Source organism: Eupeodes corollae, chromosome 1 (assembly GCF_945859685.1).
Source record: "Eupeodes corollae chromosome 1, idEupCoro1.1, whole genome shotgun sequence".
In the NCBI taxonomy this organism is placed as follows: Eukaryota; Metazoa; Arthropoda; class Insecta; order Diptera; family Syrphidae; genus Eupeodes; species Eupeodes corollae.
This window is the reverse complement of record NC_079147.1, coordinates 153,992,956-154,019,198: the sequence shown is the minus strand read 5'-3', so window position 1 is coordinate 154,019,198 and position 26,243 is coordinate 153,992,956. Positions and strand designations below refer to the sequence as shown.

The 26,243-nt window shown below is 36.2% G+C and overlaps 1 protein-coding gene across 1 annotated transcript in view; it reads left to right on the top strand.

Annotated features, from left to right (window-relative positions):
• Nucleotides 1–26,243, top strand: part of LOC129945934 (protein eva-1 homolog C-like) — a 351,803-nt gene that overhangs the window by 285,876 nt on the left and 39,684 nt on the right. Inside the window, exon 5 of the mRNA XM_056055917.1 lies at nucleotides 21,248–21,392. Coding sequence (XP_055911892.1) covers nucleotides 21,248–21,392 — 145 coding nt within the window. The remainder of the gene's footprint in view (nucleotides 1–21,247; nucleotides 21,393–26,243) is intronic.

Genomic DNA, 26,243 nt, shown 5'->3' with positions numbered 1-26,243 from the left:
TTGAATATTTGTTTTTCTTTTTATTCGACTCAGAATTTTATAAAAGCATAGCTTTTTACCCCGTATTTTGTACATAGTTGGAAAGTTATAAATGTTCTTGTTTTGCCAACGTTAATAGGAATTGGCTAATGTTTTAAATTTTTTCTTGATTTCCGTGGAAATTGTGAAAGGTTGATAAAAAAAGGGATGCGGTGTTTCTATTTAAAAAATTTAATTGAACTTTATGAGGTTGATCATCCAAAATATAGAAATATATCTAAATTCCAAAAAATTACAACAAATTAATGCCTAACTAATGGAAAATTATCAATTAAATCAGTTTTCAGAAACATGTTTAGTCTATTATTGACTTCCCTTACTAACTTTAGTGTTTACACTGAAATAAAGGTTTCCAGGCAAACTTTATGAAAACTTTTCGATTGTAAGTGTAAAAAATAATTATAATACCATAAAGTTTGCGAAATACTTATTTTAAGTAGTTTGTAAGTAAAAGTAAATAAAAAAGGTTATTGATATAAGTTTTTTTCAAAATTTTCTAATAAAAACAAATAAAATTTAAATTGAAGTAAAATAGATCTTAAGGCCGAAAGGCATTAGTAATTAGTGTTATAGTTTAGCTTAGAGTGTCCGTATGGGACCATTAAGTTAGTTGTAAGTTATGGATAATTAGGCTAGTTTTATGAATTTTTGTCTAGCTTTAAGATAGGTTTAAGATTGAATTAAATAAAAATGAATTTGAAAAAAAAAAATTCGCGAAATACTTACGTTGGAAATTATAAAAATTTATAATTAATTTTATATCACCAAAATTCTTAGGTTGTGAAAGCAAATATAAGTGATTCACATATTTCAAAGCAGTGTTTTGCTCATGAAGCTAAAAGGCTGTTTAAAACTACTATGTGCTTCAACAAAATATAACAACATCAAAAAACTCATTAGGGCGTTTTTATCGTTGGTTAACATTACCGCCCCGTTATAGTCAAAAGAAATGGCTGTGGGTATAACAATTGACTTATAAGAAATTCAAGCCTCTGCAAGCTTTTCCATCTTCCCTACTTTACTTTGAATTTAAAGCAGCATTTGTCCAGTTCGTCCCTATAAAAGGGGAATATTCCTCACCTTCTAACTATCTTTCAATTGCACTTACGTTCTTTCTTTCCAAGGTCATGGAAATGCTGATCAACTACCAGCTTAAGAAAAATCTCGAAGAACGAAAAATTTTGTATGACCGACATAGGCTTTCATAGCTGAACTAGTGATCTATCTAACCGAACAGTGGATCAAAACTTTACATCGATTTTGGAGAAAGTAAGAATATTGCAATTGATGTTTCAAAGGCAATTGATAGAATTTGGCACCAAGCTCTCTTATCGAAAATGAGTGCTTTTGGTGTTGATGAATTTCTTCTTCGTTGGTTTCGAAACTACTGCTCTAACCGTTCAATGCAATTTATATTGGATGGTCTAAAATCTGAAATTCATGAAATAAATGTTGGTATCCCTCAGGGCTCCGTCTTGCCTCCTACTCTCTTCCTTAAATTCATAAACTATCTTTTATCTACCATTTCTAGTCCAGTAAATACTTTAGTTGACGACAACACCTTCAGCTTTTATAATCGTTTCTAGATCCACATCCTTGTTCTTCGGATGTGAAACTTTAAACATTAAATACCGATCTTTACATTATTGAGCAATGGGGAAGTATAAACCGTGTAGAATTTAATGCTTCGAAAAACAATATTGTCTCTTGTCGTTAACACATCTGCAATCACTTCTGCACTGACATCTCTAAATGTAGAGAGTTCGCTTCGGGAGTTAATTCATTTAATGCTTACTAGCAGAATAATTAATTCAAAACTGGGCAACTCTTCTAGCAGACGATTCGTTAGTAGAGGGACACCGCAAGGTGGTGTTCTATCCCCTCTCCTCTGGAACCTAGTGGTGAATGAAATCCTAACTAGTCTGGATGCGGAGGGTTTCAGAGTGATAGCCTATGCGGACGACGTTGCTATAGCAGTTTCAGGAAAGCATCTTAATATCCTAAAAGAACTATTACAAAATGCCTTGGACAGACTAATACTCTGGACTGATCGGTGTGGACTGGGTGTTAACCCACACAAAACCGATCTGGTCTTATTTTCGAGGAGATACAAAATTCCATTTGTCAACCCTCCTTATATTAAAGGAATCCAATTAAAATTCTCAGACGAGGCCAAATACCTAGGTCTTGTCTTAGACAAAAAACTAAATTGGAAACGCAACGTACAGGAAAGAGTCAAAGAAGCTACTGTAGCTCTCTTTTCTTGCAAAAAAGCTATTGGTAATAAATGGGGTTTACAACCCAGAATCACGCATTGGCTATACACATCGGTAATCAGACCGATTTTAACGTACGGTGTAGCAGTATGGTGGACTGCTTTAGAGAAAGGTATAAACAGGGATAAGTTAAATAAAGTTCAACGTTCAGCCTGCCTATGTATAAGCGGATCGCTTCGCACGACCCCGTCTGCGGCACTGGACACCTTGCTCTACCTTACACCTCTTGACATATTTAGTAAACAAATAGCTGCAAGCTCTGCTATCCGCCTCAATGCTTCGTCGCAGTGGACTAACAACAACATTGGCCACTCCGTAATTCTAAGGTACTTAGAATCAATTCCAAAGCACACAGACTACACCATCCCCCAACTACAATTCGATAGGAATTTCCAGATTTCTATACCTACCAGATCTTTTTGGGAGGATAGGACATTCTTAGAGGATGAGTCAATCCACTTTTACACAGATGGCTCAAAGACCAAAGAAGGGGTTGGTGGTGGTGTGTACTCTGAACGACTGAAATTAAGTCTCTCATTCCGCCTTCCCAATCATTGTAGCGTGTTCCAGGCGGAACTTTTGGCGATTAAGGAAGTCTTGTCTTGGCTCAAAGAAAACGTGATATCAACATCTGATATCCGTATTTTCTCCGACAGCCAGGCCGCTATCAAATCTCTGTACTCAGTCTCTACAAAATCAATAACAGTCCATAACTGTCGATCATCTCTAATGGAGATGGCACAACAGTTTAATATTCACCTTTGCTGGGTGCCGGGCCATAGAGACATTCCAGGTAACTGTAAGGCAGATGAACTCGCCAGGAACGGTACAGTACAACCCATCCTACCACGTTTGGCAAGTACTGGCATACCAATCGCTACTTGTAAACTGCTACTAATGCAAGACGCTGTGAGGAGGGCAGGCACCAGGTGGACCAACATCACCACGTGTCAAGTCACAAAAAACATCTGGCCAACACTGGATTTAAAACGTTCAAGGTGCTTGCTCTCTCTAAGCAGATCGCATATAAGCTCGATTATAGGTGTCATAACCGGACACTGTCTAATAGGAAAGCACGCCATGAGACTAGGCGTATTCTCAAATGACTTTTGCAGAAGCTGTATGGACGAGGAAGAGGAAGAAACGGTTCTTCATCTTCTCTGCACATGCCCTGCTCTAGCTCGAAAACGCAAGAATTACCTAGGAGAAATCATATCGGGATAATCAGCCCCTCACGTTTCGTAAGAGACTCTTACTGGTTCCATTGAGCTTAGGAGGAAGCCTCAAGATTCATGTGGTATCACAATGGGCCATTAAACTGGCCTAAGTGTGTCCGTTCCATCTTGGACAGCCACTATAACCTAACCTAACCTAACCTGTCGTTAAAGCGTAACCTTTGCCCGATGTCAATATCCATGAATTGCACTTGCATCTAGGACTCTTATCAACTTTCAGAACTCAGTAGGTGTTTCACAGATCACCTCTTAAAAAATGATCATATATTCGATATTGCCAAAATTGCTGTTAAGTACTTAGGATTCCTCCTTCATTGTTATAATCAACCTTCACTCGCTTGAATATAACTTGCATATCTTGGTTGGGATTCAAAAAAGCCTTTGAAAATCATAGGCAATAGAACTTATATCCTTCGAACACCGACGCAAAGTTGCATGCCTTTCGTTTCTATACAGATTTTTTTAAAAACAATATTCTGTCGAATTAGTCAGTTGAATTCGACCCCTTTAACAATTCACCCGTTATACTCGTCCTTCTACGAATGCTCATCAGCTTACCCTTGAGCATAATTTCGGAAGTACTGGTAAGTATATAGATTCTTTCTTTAGCCGTCACATCGACAATGTGGAATACTTTCACCAACTCTGTTTTTCCCTTCAATTTTGTTATTGAAAACTTTAAAACTATCGTGCATCGGTATCTTCTCCTAAATCATTTCCTATTTTCTAAACGCTCGCACTGTGTTTAAACTTTAAACATTTTAAAGGTTTTAATAACTCTTTGAAAAAAATTAATGTAATATTACAAAAAAATGTCTGTTGATTGGCTGCCGAAATCAAGTGACTTGAAAATTCTAGGCCATTTTTTTGGGTATTTCAGTGATATATCAATATATCAAGCCTTTCCCGATATATTATCGTAAGCAACATTTTCATTAAAAAAGAAAACCTAATTATTAAAATTTGCTAATAACACATAGAGCCTTGAAGGCAATTGCCATTTCTTAACTTATAGATTTTCGGGACGTTGAAAAGTTTCATGGTCCCGTAAGTTCACGTTTTGGTGAGGTCAATTGGCCATAAAGACAAGCATAACTAATTGATTTTGTCAAAAACATTTGTTCATGCTATCATTGAAAAAAAAAGTAAAATAGTTAAGGATATGTTTTTGCTGGGATATCACTTGAATATTGGGGCTTTCTTCTAAGCTTAATGAAACCCTTTTGAAAGGTAAAGGCTGATGGCACACAGAAAAAGTGTATTTTAAACTGCTGTAATATATTCATTAGATATGATTGAAAGTTCTGGATTGTTTTAGAGTTTGTAGAGACAAAATCCAAAGATTGTATGACAGCCTGACTGTCTGAGAAAATACGGATATCAGATATTGATATAAAGCTTACTTTAAGCCGAGACAAGTATTCTCTTATCGCCAAAAGATCTTACTTACTTACTTACTTAAGGTGACGCTACAGCCCGGAGCGGACCTAGGCCTCAACCAACATGCGTCTCCAGCCAACTCGGTCCCTAGCTAGCTGTCTCCAATTTGGCACGCCAAGTTGGTTGAGGTTCTCTCCCACCTGGATGCGCCACCTGAGTCGCGGTCTTCCTCCACTGCGCCGTCCATCGGGATTGGATTCGAAGACCTTGCGTTAATGTCCATCCGCTCTACATGACCTAGCCATCTAAGCCGTTGGACTTTAATTCTGCTAACTAGGTCAGTGTCGCTGTACAGCCCGTACAGTTCGTCGTTATATCTTCTCCTCCTTTCTCCATCTATGTGAACGGAACCAAAAATCACCCGAAGAATTTTTCTCTCGAAGCATCCTAAGACGCTCTCATCATTTTTTTTTTGACAGGGTCCAGGCCTCGGCGCCATAAACGAGGATGATGAGTGTCTTATAGATGGTGATTTGACATGCTCGAGGGAGGACTTTACTTCTCAATTGCCTTGTAAGTCCAAAGAAGTAGCGATTTGCAAGAATTACTCATCGTTTGATTTCAGCGCTGGTGTCTGCGTCAATAACGATGCCTAGGTAGACAAAGTCCTTAACTACCTCGAAGTTATAGCTGTCCATGGTGACTTTTTTTCCAAGACGTCCTTGTTCAGTGTCCTTTTTTGATGACAGCATATACTTGGTCTTGCGCTCATTGACCACTAAACCCATCTTTTTCGCATCCGTCGCAATGCTCAAAAACGCTCCACTGACATCACGCTTTGATCTTAAAATTATGTCAATATCATCTGCGTATCCGAGTATTTGGATGGACCTTTGGAAGATTGTGCCTCTAGTGTTGACAGTTGAGTTTTGCACAATTCTTTCCAGAACGATGTTAAAGAAGTCGCATGACAATGCATCGCCTTGTCTAAAACCTTTTTTGACATCAGCGTGCATTCTCCATCGTCATTCTGCACAAACGGATAAATTTGACAGGGATACCAAAACTAGACATTGCTCTGTAGAGCTCTTCCCTATAGTATCTGTCATACGCCTCCTTAAAATGGATGAAGAGATGGTGGGTATCGATTTGAAGCTCCTGAGTTTTTTCCAAGATCTGCCGTAGTGTGAATATTTGGTCGATAGTGGACTTTCCTGGTCTGAAGCCACACTGATAAGGACCTATCAGGTTGTTGACGAACGGCTTCAGACGTTCACATAATACGGCAGAGAGGATCTTATATGCAATGTTTAAGAGACTGATGCCTCTGTAGTTGGCGCAGTTTTGAGGATCTCCTTTCTTATGTATTGGGCTTTCTTCCAACAATATTTTGCAGATAAGTTGGTGCATGCTCCCTACCAAGTCATCGCCTGCTGCTCTAAATAGTTCGGCAGCGATGCCGTCAGCTCCAGCAGCTTTGTTTGACTAAAGTCTAGATATAGCTACCTTCACTTCGTCAAGGTCGGGTAGGCGGAATTGTTGATCTTCGGCGCCTAGGTTGAGTGGTTCTATCTCCCTAACAGCGGAATTTTGTTCGTCATCGCCGTTATATAATTTGGAGGAGTGGTCTTTCCATATTCTCAACATCAACTGCGGTTCCACTACGATGTTCCCCTGATCGCCTTTACAGGCTTCGGTTCGTGGCTGGTACCCTTGGGAGTTTTTTTTTGCTTTTGGTTAAATTTACGAACTTCACTCCTGTTGTGACATCATTCTATCTCCTCGATCGCGCGCTTCTCATTTTCTCTTTTGTTCCTCCTAAGAAGCCGGTGTTCCTCTCTCCTCTTCTGCTAGTAGAGCTCGCGAACAGCTCTGGTCCTCCCGTGTAGCACCGTTTTGTATGAATGTTGTTTCGCTGCGTGCGCTTGCCGGCATTCGTCGTCAAAAGAGGTGGCATCTCTGATGGCTGCTAAGCAATGTTGTCACTGGTTTTCAATGCTTAATGCAGGCAGCATAGGACTCCTTAAGAGGTTATAAGAGACTCGATCGGAAAAGTCGTGCGTCGATCGCAATGTGGTCAATCAGGTTGACGGTTGATTGATCAGGAGATTTCCATGTCCCCTTGTGGATATTGAGATGTGTGAACTGCGTACTAGCTACCAGTACGTCTCGCTCCGCAGCGAAATCGACCAGCTTGAATCCGTTGTCGTGGGTGGTGTCGTGCAGGCTGTATCTCCCGATTGTACCACCAAAGATGTCTTCTCTTCCTAGCTTGGCAATAAAATCTCCTAAGACAATTTTAATGTCATAGCCAGGGCACTGCTAATATGTCTTGTCCAAGAGCTCGAAGAATATGTCTTTGGTGTCTTCATCTTTCACCTCTGTAGGGGCATGCGCGCATATTAGGCTTATGTTGGCGAATTAAGCCTTGATGTGGATTGTCAGAATGCGCTCGCTCACACTGTTGAAACGCAAGACTTTTTGCTGAGTCTAGTTCCAACAATAAATCCACACCCAAATAGACGCTGTCTTTGTTCTCGGTAGCAGTCGCCGTAGTATATATCGCAGTCTTTTAGTTGTTGTTTGTGTGGGCTGTCAACAGTGAATCCGTCCGTATCCATGGCTTGTTGGTGCTTTGCAACTTAAAGTATTTTTTAAGTGGCCAGGACGTCACCCCGGAAGTCAACCTGCAGGGCCAGATCCTTAATATAACTCCAAGGACGGGGAGCCGGATAAACCGCTCCTTACAGGCCTGAGTTCCGAATACGTCGAAGAAGCCCTATAAGGTGGTCACTTAGTAGTTCTTGAGAATTCGTTCGCTGCCGTCTGGATAAGGAGAGGTGCCTTTGTGGAAACACCCCTACACCCTCTCTCGTTTGCTGCCCCCAAAAACTTTCCATTGGGGTTAGAACCCAAACCTTAGTTGAGGTACTAGGCACCCGACTTTCACCACAAGGAGGTGCGAGTAGGAATTGATAGACAGAGGTGGGTTTTGAGAAAAACATGTGGACGCGTGTGTCGTCTTGAATGCACATGTCTACCATTTGAACATCCGCCAAAAGATCGGCCTGGAAAAAATTACACTGATAGGGAAGGCGGTATGAGAGGGTTAATTTTAGTCATTCAGAATACACGCCTCCCAACAACTCTCTGTTTTATTTTCCTGGAATGCTTACTTCTATCAAACTGTAGTATGAGAATAGTTTAATCTGTGTTCTTTTGAATTAATTCAAAATAATTAAGAAAGAATGACGATGTGGCCAATGCTGTTATAAGGAGTCTTTCCATTTTGGAAGAGTGTCAACAGAACTTCATTTGTGAACCTTTTATTTTATCAATGATAAAATATAACACAAGACTCCAATTATTATTATATTTTACAATTAGATGCAAGTTATGGTAATCTAGGTTTTTTCTACCACAGTTTGATAGAAATTAATTTGAAATTAAATTTAGAAATTTAATGCATTTTCGACCATCATTCACGAATTCAGTTTAAATTCCATAGTCATACGATTTTGGTAAGCCCTCTGAATATAAGCTTGGCCGAAATAGTGGTTGAAATGTGTCAATAATAAAGTTCAATACTATTGCCACACGTGCGGCTGGGTAATTTCAAATACATGCGTACATAAATTATTTCCAAAAATAGAATAAAACAGAATTAATGTGTATATTATGCGTACAGCTATGTTCACAATTGTTAAAGAACAAACAAGTATAAACCAATCGAAATCCTTATATTCAATTGAATGCAATATTAATCGGATTTTTGACAGTTGAAAAGTGGGCTATATTATATTGCATGGTATTTGTAGCAAACGCATTAATGTACAATTGTGTATTTATATTCATTCAGCATTTATATTATAAATATTTGAATCAACCGAATATAATTGAAGCGGTTATGCGAAACAACTGGCATTTAATTTGAGTAAATGAAATGTTGATTACCAAAGATCAGATAATAATAAAATAATAAATTATGTTATTTTCCGTTTTTTTTTAATGTTTTTTATGTGTAGGTCTCTCTACTAAGCTTATTTATTTTTTAATTGGAAAAATATTTAAATAAATTACATTCAAATTGAAACAGGCATTTAAAAAAAAACACACACACACACAAAATGCAGGTAATATTCGATAAATGTTATCTTTTTTATGTTCGTTGGATGTTTTTCAAATTAATAATATGTTTTGATTTTGTTTAAAATAATTTGAATTGGCAGAAATAATTTTCAAATGTAAATATAAATCCATGTAAAAGGAAATGAAAATAATAATTAACGTTTTCATTGTAAACATCCAGTACAGGAATTGAGCTTTAGATAACACTTTGCAAATAAACTAGAATTTTTTTGTATTTTCCAATTAAATTGATTGTTTAGGGCATAGCGAATAGATATTGGTAAATATTAAATCTAATCGATGGTAATGATGTTTGATTGTTAAGTTTATTAGATAGGGAGTATTTTCTCATTTCAAGTGTTTACTCGTATTTGAAATGTTAAAAATTAAAAAAAAATCTATTCGGATCTAGGCTGAATTATGAAATTTCAATAACATATGTATGTGTATTGAATTTTGTACATAAACCAACAAAAACTATTAAAAACGCTTTCATTCAAATCGATGGTATTTCAAATGCAAGTATATTAAATTATAAAAGTAATAGAATTATATTGAGGGTTTTTTTTGTTGAGACGTGAGGTTTTCATAGGGAAATAAAACGCATGAAATTTAATGTTACGGCCAAAATATAAAGTTGATTAAAAAGACTTAGTTTTGGCAATATGTTTAAAAAATAATGTCGAGCAAGTGGCCGCCATGAATGCCTTAAAAGAATTCCTGCGGAGAACCCTAATTTTCGACCATTTTTTGCAGCAATTTAGGCAAAATTTAAGAACTAAGGTGCCCAATAGTCTCTTCAAAGGGTTCAACTGTTGCGCGCTTATATGCGTTGATAATCCCAATTACACAAAAAATAGTCCATCCATAATCACACATCTTGTAGGCCAAGCCACTAGTCCACGACGCAATATAATGCGCTCACTAATAATAGTACTAAAATATAGAATACATTTATTGTTTCGTTGGCTGTAGGGCATTTAATGACATCTCGTTGAAAACAAATCCACATCAACATCCTCCTATCAAGCATGAAAATATAGTTAATCGTGGCTCTATAGCATTCCTCATTGACTGTAGCATTATGACTGGATTCATTTTTATTAAGAAAAATCCATTGAGGGAATCAGCCTGCGTTCTTCCATGGTTTGCAGCTACCTATAGTCAGCGAGACAACGTCCTCTTGTGTCACTAACCTAACCGCCTAGTCTTTGTAGTGGAAACAGACCGAGCAATCGCTTTGTTTAGGACTTTGATTTCGAAGTTTTTTTTGCTGAAGCGTTGTTGTCCATTGGCTCTATGTGGCTGAGCCAGTGTAGTCGGCGAGTTTTGGCTCTTTGGACTTCATTCATATCTTGAGCAACTCGCTAGGAGAAGTCGATGACGCCGTTGGCATAGCCAAGCATAGTCAAACTATTAAAGATAGTGATTGCCAGGTTAACAGCATTCTTGAACGCACTACCTGCTTCGGGACTATGTTGATGAAATCACATCACATCTCCTTGCCTGAGCCTGGGCTAAATGTTACTCATTTGCACGGTGTACAGGGTATCTTGTAACGTCATGCGGCTTAGCTGATCCTGAGTTCAGATATCGATAAAAGAAGGTCCTAGCTAATTATGCTATTATAGTCGATAGGAAAATGGTGAACTTCGACTTGAAATTCGTTTGTTTTTTCCCGGATATGCCTTAATGTGAAAATTTGGTATATCTTTGATCTGCCTGGCCTGAAGCCACACTGATACGTACTGATTGCAGTGTTGTAGAAGATTTCAAGACCCTCACATAATACCTACTTTGGAAAGGATAATGTAAGTGACATTGAGCTATTTCACCAGTTATCGGACATACTTTTCTCTTCCCACACTGATGTCCCAAATAGGACATCACTTCTTTATTTAAAGAGTTTCTCAGGTCTCTGAGTCTCGGTGGATTTGTTGTTTTTAGGGTTCCGTATAGCTTTTCTAACTTGTTCAATACTCGGCGTTGGGACTGGGTCTTCGTTGACTGGTCTTATAATTTTCAGCTCATTTCTATCGTCAACATGATGCTCATTCAGCATTTCCTGGAAGTGCTACTTAAACACGTCCTTGTACTTCGGTGACTATGTTTTTTTCGCTGTTTCGAAGAGCTTACATGCTGGTTCAATAACTAGGAGCCATTTTCTTGGAAATTTTTTAAAATCGGCTTGTCTTGGTTGAGGTGCTTGACATACTTGCTCTTTTCTTTATAGCCAGATTATTTTACTTTTTCCTCCTCTTCTCACAGTACTCCTCTCTAGTTCCTCTTGTTTTCCGTTGCAGAATTTTCATTAGTGCCCGCAATAAAGATTGAAGCCAAAGTGCTTTTTGAGATGTTGGCCATATACTCAGCCTCTGTGGTGGAGAGAGCGACAGTAGGTTGTTTATTTGCATTCCACGAAATAGAAATAGGTCTTCCTTGGTATTTAAAGAGATAACCTGTAGTTGATTTTCTGTCATCTGAGTCACTAGCCCAGTCAGCATTCGAAAATCCTTCTAAACATCCTTCAATGTCTCGAGTTTATTCTTATTTATTATTTATTGTTCCTTTTATATAACAGAAAAGTCGTTTAACCGCTATCCAATGAGATTTTGAAGGATTATTATTAAATCTTGATAAGGCCCCACTGCAAAGGATAAATCTGGGCGACTTACTTGTGCTGCATATAAAATGCTAACAATGGCTTCTTGATATGGAACGGTTTTCATGTAATCAGTTTCGTGTTTGCTTTGTTGATGTGTTTCTTTTATAAGCTTTTGGTTAATATCTAATGGTGTGGATACCGGATTACAATTCTCCATATTGAATCGCTTGAGAATATTCTTTAAGTATGTCCGCTGGTCTATCCATAACTTTCCCTTTTCCCGATCGCGTGTTATTTCCATACCAAGCACAAATTTAGCTTCTCCAAAATCTTTAATCTCGAATGTCGTCTACGTAAATAGCGACGGAAGTTTTATCTGTGCTGATTGTCTTGTAATAAATACACGGATCGGTTTTTTGATTGTTTAAGTCCAATTTTCTTTAAAGTTTCATCCAATTTCTTATTCCAAACTCTGCTTGCTTGTGTGAGACGGTACAGTCATTTCTTGAGTTTACATACTAAATTTTGAACATTATCAAAACCTTCAGTTAGATTCATGTAAATTTCTTCGTAAAGTTCACTTTGCAGGAAAGCAGTCACAATATCCATTTAATCGATATCCAAATCATATCGTACAGCCAAACTTAAAAGTGTACCTTACGACGGGAGAAAATATTTCTTGATAATCGATCCTTTGACGTTGCGAATACCCCTTTACGATATTATAAATATAAATTATATATTTCTTAGATATTTTTCGACATTAACACTTGCATCTTTTTTCGTCTTAAATGTCCATTTGGAATTTATGGGTTTCTTTCCTTTTGGTAACGAAACTATTTCCCAAGTTCCATTTTTCAAAAGAGCTGTATATTAATTTTTTCCAACCAGACATATGTTCGCTCTTCATTGCCTCAGCGACTGTCTTTGAATCTTTATCATTGTTGCTGGCCACGTACGATAGATAACCGTATCTTACAGGTGGATTTCTTATTCTGGTAGACTGTCTTATTCCTCTCTCAAATATGATTCCTTCTGAAGATTTTTCAACAATGAAATCATCTTGCGCATCCAAAAACTGTGAAGTTTTAACTTGCCGTTGCGTCACTTACTTCGATTGGTATTTCATTGATTGAATTCACTGATGGAATTTCATCTTCATTCTCCACTGAATCAGATCCTGTAAAAATATCACAATAAGATGTATCATTTGTCTCATCATTTTTTCAAAAAGTTTGCTCATGGAAAACTGCGTTTTGATTCATTATGACTTCTTTTTTCTTAACGTCATAGAAGCGATATGATTTTGAGTGTGTGCAGTATCCGATAAAAATTACTTCATTTCCTTTGGCATCGAGTTTCTTCTGCTTTTCTTTTGGAATGTAAATTACTGCTTGACAACCAAACAATTTAAGATGCTGCAGATTCACTCTTCTTCCACTCCAGATTTCTTCAGGTGTTTTTTCTTTTGTACTTTGTTCGTTAAATAAACTGCCGTATTTGCAGCTTCAGCCCAAAAACGTTTGTGTAAACCAGACTCGAGGAGAAGACAACGCGCTTTATCGATTATGGTTCTATTCATTTTTTCTGCCAACCCGTTTTGTTGTGGAGAATATGGAACCGTTGTTTGATGTTGAATCTGCTAGAATCTTCTTCATCTTAAAATTGCAATATTAGTTTCCATCGTCGCTTCTAATGGCCTGGTAACAAAATCAGTCTGATTTTCTACAAAATTTTTGAACTCAAGGAACTTTTCCTCTATCTTATTCTTGCTTTTAATGGAAAACGCAAAGACCACAAAGATCTGTGTGTAGTAGTTCTTATATTGATTCTGATCTAGTACCAATTAAGTTAAACGGTGGGCGTGCCATTTTACCTTTGATAAATGTGATGCAATTGATTTTTTAACTATCGCAATCAATATTCTGCACCAATTTCGGAATCATAGCTTGTGTGGTTTCAATACTTGGATGTCCAACACGCTTGTACCAAAGTTAAAAGTGTGAAGCTACGTTTTTTGTAACATATGCACTTTGTTTGGGTGGTCTGTTCAGTAGGAACATATTGTTCACCAAACTTGCAGTTGCAACAACATTACCCCTTTGGTCTTTCACTAAACATCCATTCTTGAAAAAATCCTTGAAGAACCCTTCTAAACAAAATTCGAGACATAAAAAATTAAGGCATAAGTCAGGAACTTGAAGGACTTCTTAAAATTCACTTTCTTTGAATTTTCCCATAGATACCTTCATATCGACTTTACCTATACCTTGGACTTGCATTTTTGAGTTATTTGCAACAATTACCTCAGAGTTAAGATTTTCCATCTTGCTTGAAAAGTATGCACTAAAACATCGTTAACGTACGCATCTGCGGTAGAGAAATCTTTCAATTTTGTAGAACAAAACTTTTGGTTGAGCCCAACTCTCCTCACAAGACCAGAATCTTGAAAAATTTTCTGAAGAGAATCCCAAATCTCCTTAGCGCTTTTGCAATGTCTTATGTGAAGATAAATGGATCTTTCAACAAGCAATATAAGCTCCGATTTTGCAATAATGAGCTTCGTTGCATCCTTCTCCTTCTCACTACCATCAGAAACAGCCTTCCAAAGTCCTTTCAATTGGAAATAAGCTTCAACGGAAAATATCCAGTCCTCGAAGTTTTCACTTCCCCGAAGCTTTTCAGTACTGAATTTATTTTCAGACATCTTTTCTCAATACAAATTTCCTTATTATTTTGTATTTAGATAGTGATAAGGCCCATAATCAGATGTTTTAAGATTCTGAACAACAATATTATTTATTAAATGAAAATTTTGAATTTTCTCTTCAAGGTCCCTAGAATCTACATCAAAGTTACTATTTTTCCTCACTCGTATTTGCAAAACCACTAATGATATGGACTTCAAATTTATTTTGTATTACAGAACATAGTTTTTAATATATTGAACAATTTTGAGAAAAAAAAACATTACTTGAAGTTTGCAAAAATTGATTTCGATAAAGATACTGGCTTTAAATTAATTTCGTAATATAAAAAATCTTTTTTTCAACATTCAGTTAAATTTGTATATAAATCAAACCATCAATTTTTTCATAAACATTGAAATCTACAAGAAATTTTAAGCAAAAATTGGTAAGAATTGATGTTCGATGTTTTCGATTCACGTGATTAAATAATGATATTGACTTCAAAATTATTGAATTTTGTTCTTCGTTATGGTAAGAAAATGATCATAAAAACCCAATCTCCCACAAAACTTCTACAAATTAAACATCTAAACCTTCTTCCAGGAAAAACTCCTGCAATATCTGAAAACCGTATGAAATAGCGCTGACTGTTTTTTAAAAATTTCGCTAAAATACATTATTACGTTAATTGGCTTGAACTATACCTGTTACATGGTCATATTGCTTTGAGACTTTATAGACTAAATGCGTTTCTTGAAAATCGCCCTATTTTTTCACTAATAAGCGCACATCAGCAACGGGTTAAAGCATTTTTCCAAAACCAACAACATCACATCCAATTTCATACACCACATTCAACTGCGTTCAACTTTAATTCGAAAATATTTGATCTTGTGAATTCATGGAACGAAATTCGGTCTCAATTTCCTGGAAACGTCACAGGTATTCATTGCATTTCGTTCGATAGTTCGATTGTGAAAACCCGTAATTCTTGGCTTTTCCCAACTGTCATCAAAAATATACTTCCAAACATTTGACAGAATACCTAAAAGCAGCGCAACGAAAGAATAGAGTAAGCCAAAAAAAATAAAACACCTATATGTACGATACGAATGCAACCAGCCAACCAACGCCAACGTTAACTTAACCAACGAACCAGCAGCGTAGAACGATTTTTATTAAATCCGACATCCATGACAGCTACAGAAGAGGAAAGATTTAATAATCAGAAAAAAAGTAATACTACCCTTCCAAAGCTCCTCTCCTTTTTGCCATGCTCCAAAGTCACTCTTTATGTCTACATTCAAAACTGTCAATGATGTAGTAGGGTGGTTGGTTTTCGTTGTGGTACAGTTCTTGTCCTACTTTGGTTTTCGATATATATTTTCATAGACAGAGGTTTTTTTGTTTGCTCTTAATGCATCAAGCAAGGAAAAATAAACGTAGCACCGTTACACCGACAACAAATGTGGCGATGGCTCAATTTCCGTTTCACCGGAACTGCAGTGGTGGTATGTTATACGTTATATCCTGTGTGCGACGACAATACCATTGAGCACTGAATATGAGTGTAATTTAAATTGTTAATTTTATTTATGTCAAATTAAAAATAAAAATGAAAGTTATTCATGTTACGTTCTGCGTTGTTGTTGACTTTGGTTAACAAAATAAAAGAATACCATGGAAGAGGGAGGAAATATATAAATTCATAATCTTTTTACATCGATTGTGTGGTAGAAAGGTAGATTCTCTTTAATATGATTTTGAACTCAATCCTTAATAAAAAAGTAACGAACAGCTTTGGTAATACTGTACTATGTTATTTCCAACGTACGTGTATGTTTGTAACTTCCTGAAATATAAGCTTATGGGTACTACTGGAGTTAAGGGAATGAATAGTAATCTAATATTTATAATAAGTATACGGTGACTTGCAAGTGTACGAAAAGCTTTATTATATCATCATGATCATTTCATATTTTATGGATGTTCGTTGCTTATAAATTTTAAGGTTCATCTCTCTCTGGCTTTAGATACGATAAGAATAACTTTGAAGTCCTTGAGAGTGGAAAATTTAAGGTGTGTTAGGCGTAAAGTACTTTTAAAGATATAAAAGAGAATGGTTAAAATATATGACCTGGTCTGCCTTAAGTGCCTAGAAACGAGACTAATGAAAAGGATAAGGTACTAAATAGAATACAGAAAGCGACCGATTTTTTTAAAAAGAAAAATCTTCTTTGAGTTATGTGACTATAATCAAAAATGATACTGTTGAACGAAACTGTCCATCATTGCATATCTCAATTGTGGGCACTATTTTACTATTTCGATAGTTAGTAAATAATCAAGTAAATTTAATTATTTATTTTAATTCGTTAAATGCTACCGTTAACAATGCTTCTGAATATAAACTGTTAAAGAAAATTGTTTTGAATTTTTAATTCTTAAAATTGTCATTTGGTGAATACATAATAAAATAAAATGTATTAAATATTTTAATTAATTTATTAATAGGGCTATGAGCACCAAAGTTCGGTCTGCTTTAAATTGTATTTAGTGGTCTTTTGAGTGGTATATTCGATCGAAGTAAAGTTAGAATAAATAAAAACCGATGATTATGATACCCTTCCATTTTTCATTGCTGACAGCAAAACGAAGTTGTTATTTTGTCCATGGTTTATCAATGAGGGAAGATTAATATAAGTAAGCCTTTGAGAATAGGGGGACACCTCCGTCACTAACAAGGGACTTGGTCCCGTTTGCTCGTAGATTATGGCATTTGCCAAGGAATCGTCATTGAACCGCATGAAACCGCGGTTATCAGATCGCCATTGTGTCATATCATTTCGAAGGTAAAAGTGATTAAGTAGGGCTCTGTTTTCAAGGTAGTGGTTGGGGCAAATGCTAACATTCACCTTGTATACTTGCTGGAAAGCAGCTCCCACCGCCTCCACTTTTTCCTTCGGGTCTTCAATTATGTAAAAGTCATCGTCAAAGATGGCTTTTTCTGGATCTATTTGTGCTGTCCTGAGTACGTCCCAGTTTTAGTCAGTTCTTTGGAGTTTCAGACACGAAAGTTCATTATCGTTCTTTTTTCTGAATATCTTGTTGATTGTAGGGGTCATACTAGGGTAACTGGAATTAACTGACCGGATCTTACGGTCCCAGTACTTGTTAATTGATAACCTGAAGTTCTCCTTAATCAGCAGATTGACATTTATTATTGACGACTTCAGTGTCCTAACCACGTCGTCGTGTGGGTCTGTAAGTCGTCTGTACAAGTTTTTGAATCTTATCAGTAAGCATCTCTTGTGCTTATACGTAGTACGTTAATAGTAGCGTTTCTGTAAGCGTTCATTTGGTCTCGTTCTTTGTACTTTGGTATTGTCCGTTCCATCGTTCGTTTTATTGTTTCGTCCATCTGTTGTAAATGTTGGTCAATTCTGTATTTGTCAGCTTTGAAACGAGCAGTGAAACGAGGCCGACGCATCTTACTGTAATTGTAAGAGTGCGTTGCAACGTATTCCTCAAACTCCACGCGTTCGTTCGGAATCTGAATTCCAGCAGCCGGTCCGCAGTGATCAATGTCGTACTCGACTGTCTGTAAGCAGTTTCGAGGGTGATTACCAACTCTGTCTGTAACTGTCAGTCTGGTGTCGTACAGCAAAAGATCCAGAAAGGAGCCGCTTCTTGGATGCGATGGCCTTTCAGTAGCCAGCAGGTCGACGCCATATTCAACGCTGTAAAGATTCTTCAAATTAAAAAGATGATTACCTCTGGGATTACTATGTTGATTTCCCCAATCTTCATGTTTTGCATTCAAATCACCGCCCAAGATGAAATAGTTCCCTAAAAAGAATCTCAAGTTCTGAAGCAAAGTAAGTAACCTGCGGAGCTCCAGCCGCATAAGCCGTAATCATATACATCCGCTTACCTTGAGTGATAGAGATGCATACAACGCAAACTTCTAGAGTCTTGAGCTTTCGCAATTCATTGTTGTATATGACTTTATAATTAATGCCTTTTTGTATAAAGAGAGCGACACCGCCCCCTTGAGTGGAGTCGGGCCAGTCTCTTCTTACAATATTATAATTTTTATGAGTCAATTTGTGTTTGTGGTTTAGCTTAGTTTCGCTAGCCATAAACACATCCGGACTCTAGTCTTTCAACAATTGGAACATATTGACTCTTCGTTCAATCCTAATCAGTGAATTTACATTCACAGCTAGGTCTTTAAGGCGCATCTCCGGCAGCGCGCCCATTAAGGTCTAAATTGCGCCAGGCCAGGCAACAAAGAGTAAAGATGATCTACCCTTTTGCCTCGCTCCTTTATCTGACTTTGCAGTCCTGTTAGTTGACCTTGAATGCTCTACAACAAGGCTACAATGTCAGGCTGAACCTCTGGTGCCTTAGGCACAGGGGCCTTTGGGGCAACCGTTGGTGGAGCCTGTCTCATGTTCCCATTCCCTGACACCATTTGGGCGTAGGAAAATTTGGGATCCACGAATTTTTGTGTTGGAGCCTGTCGAACTGTTCGACTTCTTTTGGCTTTTTGGCTGGCCTGTTTTTGCTTCATTTCTTGGACCTTAGGGCAACCCCTATAACTAGCCGGGTACCCTTGGTTTCCGTAAAGGACACACTTGAGCAGGGTCAAATCCTCAACCCGCTCATTCCCCAGCTTGCATTCTCCTTCTTTGTGGGTTTCTCCACACCTGACACAACGCAACTGCATATTGCAATACAAGTGTCAACAAAAGATGTGATTCTTACCCTAGACTGAAAATAAATGCTAGTTTCATAAAGAAAAAATTTAGTACCCGTAGCATGATGGTTAGTGCGTTGGACTTTTCATGCGGTTCAATGACGATTCCTTGGCAAATGCCATAATCGTTGAGCAAACGGGACCAAGTCCCTTGTTATTGACGAAGGTTGAGCTTCAGCTCATCTTCAATTCAATAAAAAACAAAAAGTCAGCAGGTGTCGATGGTATATCCAACGTTGTACTAAGACATTTACCGATGAAAGCAATTGACATTTACACCACACTCTTCAACAATGCACTGAATAATTCATATTAACCAATGCATTGGAAGACCGCTGTGGTTCATCCTCTCCCGAAAAAGGGAAAGGACAACTCCAACCCGTCAAATCTTAGGTCGATAAGTCTTCTTCCGAGCATCAGCAAAGTTTTCGAAAAGATCATTAATAGGACTCTGACTAAGTGGGCTGCTGACAATAAAATAATTCCGGATAAACAGTTGGGGTTCAAGGCGCGTCATGACACAATTCATGCTGCGTCTAAACTCGTTTCTGATATCCAATGGAATAAATCAAAACAACAATGCACAGGTGCTGTCCTGGTTGATTTGGAAAAGGCGTTTGACACCGTATGGTTAGAGGGTCTTTACCTAAAACTGAGCAGGCTTGGCATAAGCAAGCCATTGCTGTATATACGTAATGATATGCTTAACGGTAGAAAGTTTGTTGTCAAAAGTAGCAATGTAACCGAAAGGTTGAGGTTATTAGAATCTTCTTGCAGCGTGATTTCGACAAGATTCAGCGATATTGCGACGACTGGAAACTGAAAATAAATGTCCAGAAGTCGGAGACAATTCTGTTCCGGACTTCGTTGGCTAGGGCCACGAGGGATACGTGCCAGAATTGGCGCAAGATGGTCATCGTTGATCTTCACGGGCAGCCATTGGCGAACAAAAGTGTAGTGAAGTACCTCGGTATCTGGTTAGATCAGTATTTATATTTCGACAGACATATAAATGCTGCTCTGACCAGGGCCAGAAGAGCCTTCGCTCTGACGAAACGGCTGCATTTTAGCAGTTGGCTTGACCCCAGAGTGAAGGAAATTTGCTACATTGCCCTCATACGGCCGATGATCGTTTATGGTTGTCCTGTGTGCATTACTTTTCCAACGAGATCCAACGGGGCTCGAATCAACAGAATTGACAATTTCGTGATAAAACTCGTTCGAGGTCACATTGCAAGAGCTATGTTTTCGACCAACAATTAATTTTCGGGGTGTTCTTTCCGAACGACGAGTATTTTGAAAGTGCACGCTTGAGCGGCTTCATTCCACCAGAGGCATTCCTCTTTTTAGACAAATGGATAGATTGGCAGTTCCGTTAATCTACCACGTCAGACAAAGAACCGTGGATAGGCGACTCCCATACAATCGGGTATTATTGTTTAACTTGGAGTGTCCGTATGGGACCATTAAGTTAGTTGTTGTAGTTTTATGAATTTTTGTCTAGCCTTAAGATAGGTTTAAGATTGAATTAATAAAAATAAATAAAAAAAATTAAAAAGAAAAGTGCGTTGGACTGTCATGCAAGGGGTCTTGGGTTCAATCTCTGCCTGTGCCACCTTAATTTAAAAAAAATAATTTTCGCGGGTACTGCCTCTTGCGAGGAATTGACAAATCCTTCAGAAGTAATTCTTGTCATGAAAAAGTGCTTTCTCAAACTAGCCGTTCGGATTCGACCTAAAATTATTGTAGGTCCCTTTCATTCCTGACAACAGTACTCGCACACAGGAATGGTTGAGAGTTGTAAGTCACTAGGCCCTGGTTCACTACGGACTGTTGCGCCACCCCATTTGATTTTTTTTTTCTTAAAGAAATTAAGTGAAGTTGCATTTTATCCGTAGTCAACATTTAACTAAACAAAAAGGACCAAAAGAAAAACAGACGTATCAACATAAGAAATATGAGGTTTAAGAAAATGCATTTTCTTACCTTTAAAGGAAGTTCAAAGAAAATATGACGGCCGAAGTGCAAACAGTAATATCGATTTTTTGCATGAAATTAATATCTCAATTTTTTAAATAATTTAAACTCTCTGACTAAATCTTTTCTAAAACATTATTATTTTTTATTTACAGTACATTCTTCTGCAGACAGTGGTCGATGCGTGCCAAAAGAAACGTCAACGTCACTGCAAGTTTTCTGCTTCCGCCAAATCACTTTCCGGGGATCCTTGTTCCGGTATCCGAAAGTTTGTTGAAATTGCTTACAAATGTCGACCGTGTAAGTATATAATGTCATATGTTTTAAATAATATTCCATCCAAAGTCTGTGTGTTAGTTTAAGAGAAAAGGAGCAAGCGGTATTTCCGAGATTTCTGGTTTCTATTTAATACTTTAGTTTTTTTTTTGTTTACTTTATTGTTCTTGTGGCAGACAGGATATTTGCATATGAAGTTAAATGAAAGGAAACATTGTAGCTCAATTTATGTTTTCACATTTAACACTGCTGGGCGTTTTGGAATCTTATACTTCTTCGTATACCTCCGAATCAGGCACGAAGCGTGACTTTTTTGGAAGCGGAAGCACTTAACGTTGAACTTAAAATTAAAAGTCATTTAATCAAGATCATATTTTTTTTATTACAGAAATGTAAAAGAAAATTGTATTAAATTAATTTATTTAAATAAAATAAAATATAAAATTTAGTAATATATTAATAATGTAAAATTAAATGCTAATTTCTTTTTTAAAGAAAATTATAATTGATCACAAAATATTTCTTTGACTTGAATTGCACATAAAAAAGGAACAGAATTCATAAATATAAATAAAATTAAATAGTTAATATAAAATAATGTAAAATAGAATAAGATAAATAATTAAAGTTTTATTAAAAAAAATAAATGTTAATTTCATTTTATAAGCAAATTATCATTGATCACTAAATATTTCTTGGACTCGAGATTATTTCACTTCAAGTGCACGTATAATAAAGGAAAATTTAATTGAATTCAATTACATAACTAAAAATAAAAAATAAAATTAATGTAATGTATAATAGAATAATAAAAATAATTTAAAGGGTTATTAAGTCTTGTATATTAAATTAATCCTTCTTTCTTTTAAAGCAAAATGATCTATGACTTGGTCATAAAATGTTCCTTTGGCTTGAATTTCTTTTAACAATCCTTTTTCAATCGAAATGAGAGCTAAATTTGATAACCTTTCTTGGCCACATTTATTTCTTAAAAAATGTTTTATTCTTTTAAGACACGAAAATGATCTCTCTACAGATGCGGTTGTCACGGGAAAAGTCAACATTAGCTTACAAAGCTTAAAGTACTCAGTGAAACTTTCATTCAAATCAGTATTTATTAAAAACCTTAATGTTTCTTGAAGACTTTTTGACCTAAAATTCTCGTCATTGAAAATTACCCTTAGTTCAGTTTTTAAAACTGGAATTTCAAAATACCCTGGGTATGAACTTTGTAAATTATTCAGCAAGTTATCAGGAAAATGGGTTTTAAAATAGTCATACAATGTTGCATCCGAAAGCCTTAAAAATTCAAAGTATGGCAGCGAACTAAATCGATTATCGATTTCAGTAATGACTTGGTGAACAATTGTGGTTAAAAGAGCTTTATATTGTTCTTTTGTGGAAAGGTTGACTTCAGAACGCCTGCTGTTGTTAAAATTTGAAAAATTTTCGGTTTCAACAATTTTTTTCCAAAATGAATCGAAACTTCTTGATTTAATTAAATTAGAAATACTGTTTTTGAAAATATTTACTTGATTGAGACAATATTGAACATCACTGGACTTGGATTGAAGAATTTTAAATAAAATGTCACTTTGTGGAAAAAATTCGTTGAAAAAATATAAAAGAACAATAAATTTCTTATCACTAAAACAATATATCAGACCTTTCGATAAAACTATAGCTTCATTGTCCCAATCTTCCTCATTTTCTATTACGCTTTCGAAAAAGGTGGAAAGGTAACATTTAAGTTCAAAGATTGTTTGCACAATGCGCCCATTATATTCCCAACGAGTTGGCGCAGCGCTAGGAATTTTTCTTTTGACAATTGCATTAAATGCTGCAACTCTTTTAGACGAATGGGAAAAAAAACTTACAAAACTATTTAAACTTTTAAAAAAACCAGAACATGGCTTAATTTTAGACACTGACTGTGTTAAAACTAAATTGAGCTTATGAGCAAAACAGTGAATGTAATGTGCGTTTGGGATGATTTCTTTTATTTTAGCTTGTAAACCGTTTGAACTTCCTGACATAACAGCCGCACCATCGTAGCTTTGACATACCAATTTTTCAAATACATTTTCTTTTTTTAAAAATGGTACAATAAAATCAAACAAATTCTGTGCTGATCTTCCAAGCGAAACATCGACAAAGCACATAAACCTTTCAACGACAGATCCGTCTTTTTTTACCATACGCAACATAACTGACAGCTGTGATTTGTTGGACACGTCCGTACTTTCGTCGAGAAGTAAGCTCACGTAGTCCGAGTTTTTTATTTCCATTCGTATTTCTTCGAGTAAGATTTTAGCAATTGAGGCAATTAGTTCATTCTGAATGTCACTTGATAGTCCGGAAAAAACCGTGGAATTATCCAAATGCGTTTTTAACATCGGATTGTATGAAGCAAGCAAGTTAACTGTTTCAATGAAATTTCCCTTATTTAATGAATTTTTGGATTCATCATCGCCTCTGAATGGTAACTCCAAGCGAGCTAGATGACAAGTCACATCGATTAAACTTTTAATTATACCACGGTTTTTTTCACTTCCTCATTATATTTTGTAATTGACAGCGAACGCGATGAATCTATTAAATTTTCAATGCGAACCGAACCAAACATTTTTAAGGAAATCATCGCACTTAAATGAGATGCGCACTCTTTTCCATGCCTTTTTCCGGCCTTAGACATGTTGTTCATATCACTAAATCCAGTGCTGTTCCAAACGCTTTTTTCATTTTCAAATAAAAGACACGGCCAACAGTATAATTTATTTGTTTTAAGACAGCCCGATAACCACGAAAAAGTTTCATAGAATTGCATTGAAAAATGCCTTGTACATCGCTTTGTAACGGTGTTGATATTAACAAATGGCTTCGGTCTACCACCGTCTATTATACTTTTTTTCTCATCAAATGTTCTCGACGAGAATGGTTTACTAATAACGCTTTCAATTATACAATTGCAGGTAATCATTTTGACCAAAAAGCTAGAGAAATCCTAAACTACTTTCACAAAACAGTTACAATTGACAATGCGATTTGCACACAACAGATAAAAAACATAACACGGAACACACAAGTGTTAAATGAACTTTTCTACCCCTTTGTCAATGAATAAGAAGAAGCAAATAACTCAAAACTCATATCTCTCCTTTCCTGACCTACTTTTGTTTTCAGAAATTTTCATAATGAGTTCACTCAATTCAATCTTCACTTCTTATGTGAACGCCAACAAATTAAAAAATTTGCTTTGCAGGAGATTGAGTGAGAGTTGAGAGTAGGCGATATATCAGAATGCCTAGCTGGTATGCATTCCAAATATTTGTTTGGAAGCGTGAGTGTATAATGGAGTGACATAGTGCAATCGCCGTGGAATTGAAGGGATATTATGAGTTTTTGTAGCTTTACTTATGCATTGTTTCGAATTAAAGATTCTTTTCTTAAATCGTATAATTTTTTGAATTGCTTAACGGAAGCACTCATTCCACTCAATATATGGACGCTTCGTCCCTACTCCGAATATATTCTTATGACTATGTTATCTGCATACCATATATATTGATGGGACGAAAAGTTGATGTTATATTTTAAAACAGCATATGAATTTCATGTCCTTGAGGAGGACACTCTTTTCTTTATATATGTGCAAACATCATATTCCATGTTGTGTGTTCTGCTTGTAAGTGCGCGTCAATAGCACACACCAGAGATAAGACAAGCAAACTCACTTTGCCAAGGATCTTCATGTTTTAGAAAAAGTCTTGGCAAAGTTTTGTATCTTTGAAAATTGTCCCCAGGAATCTGTTTTTTGCTTCTTGGTATTCTTGTGTTCGATTTTTTTTTTTGGTATAAGTCAGTGTCTATAATGTATGCAATTTCTTTTAATGTACATTCTTTCTTTTATCCTTTTTTGGAACATCATATTTGTATGGCATTATTGGATTTTGGTAAACCTAATATACAATTTCTGTTTTTTCATATTCATATGGTCGTGCATAAGCATAAATAGCTTGATTAAAAAATAACAATTCCATAACAAAAAAAATGAACTAAAACAAACAAAAATATGAAAAATTTAAATCAATGAAAATATTAATACATTCAGTAATTGAGCAATCAAAATGAAAGCAATGAGTTTACTTTTTACAAATTATGTACGTAAATAATGGTATGGATGGTGAACAAATTAAAATGAATAAGTAATCGAATAGGTTTACAGTTATACATATAATTGAAAATCAATACCTATATGTATATACAAAAAGATAGAGTTACAAAAAAAGAAATTCTTAAAGACAAAAATAAATACGATAGTATCCATATTTTCTTTAAAATACAATAAAGGAAATTTAAATAAATAATAAATATAAACTAGGGCGCAAAAAACATAAATATTACATTTCTAAAGTTACATCAAACAATGAATATTAGACTTAAAGAATTCAAATACAAAGAGAGTATAGCTTAATCATCTTCTTAGTTCAAGAAATTATAAATCGAAAGCAGATTAACTCCTCTATGAAAGTTCTTCGCAACGCAAATATATCATTTTTGGTTTTTTTTTCTATTCTCAACATAAGAGTTTCTAATTATTCAACAAAATTCGAATGTTGGTCAATAGAGACCAGGACTTTCCTGGTCTAAGACCACACTGATAAGGACCTATCAGGTTGTTGATGCCGGGCTCTAGACGTTCACATATTTCTGCAGAGAAGATTTTATCAGCGATGTTAAGTACACTGATCTATATAGTTAATGCAGCTCAGAACGTCTCCTTTTTCCAGAATTGGGCAAAAAATACTGAGGTTCCATTCATCGTGCATGCTTTCTTCCGACCACATTTAATAGCTGAGTTTTTGCATGCTCCTA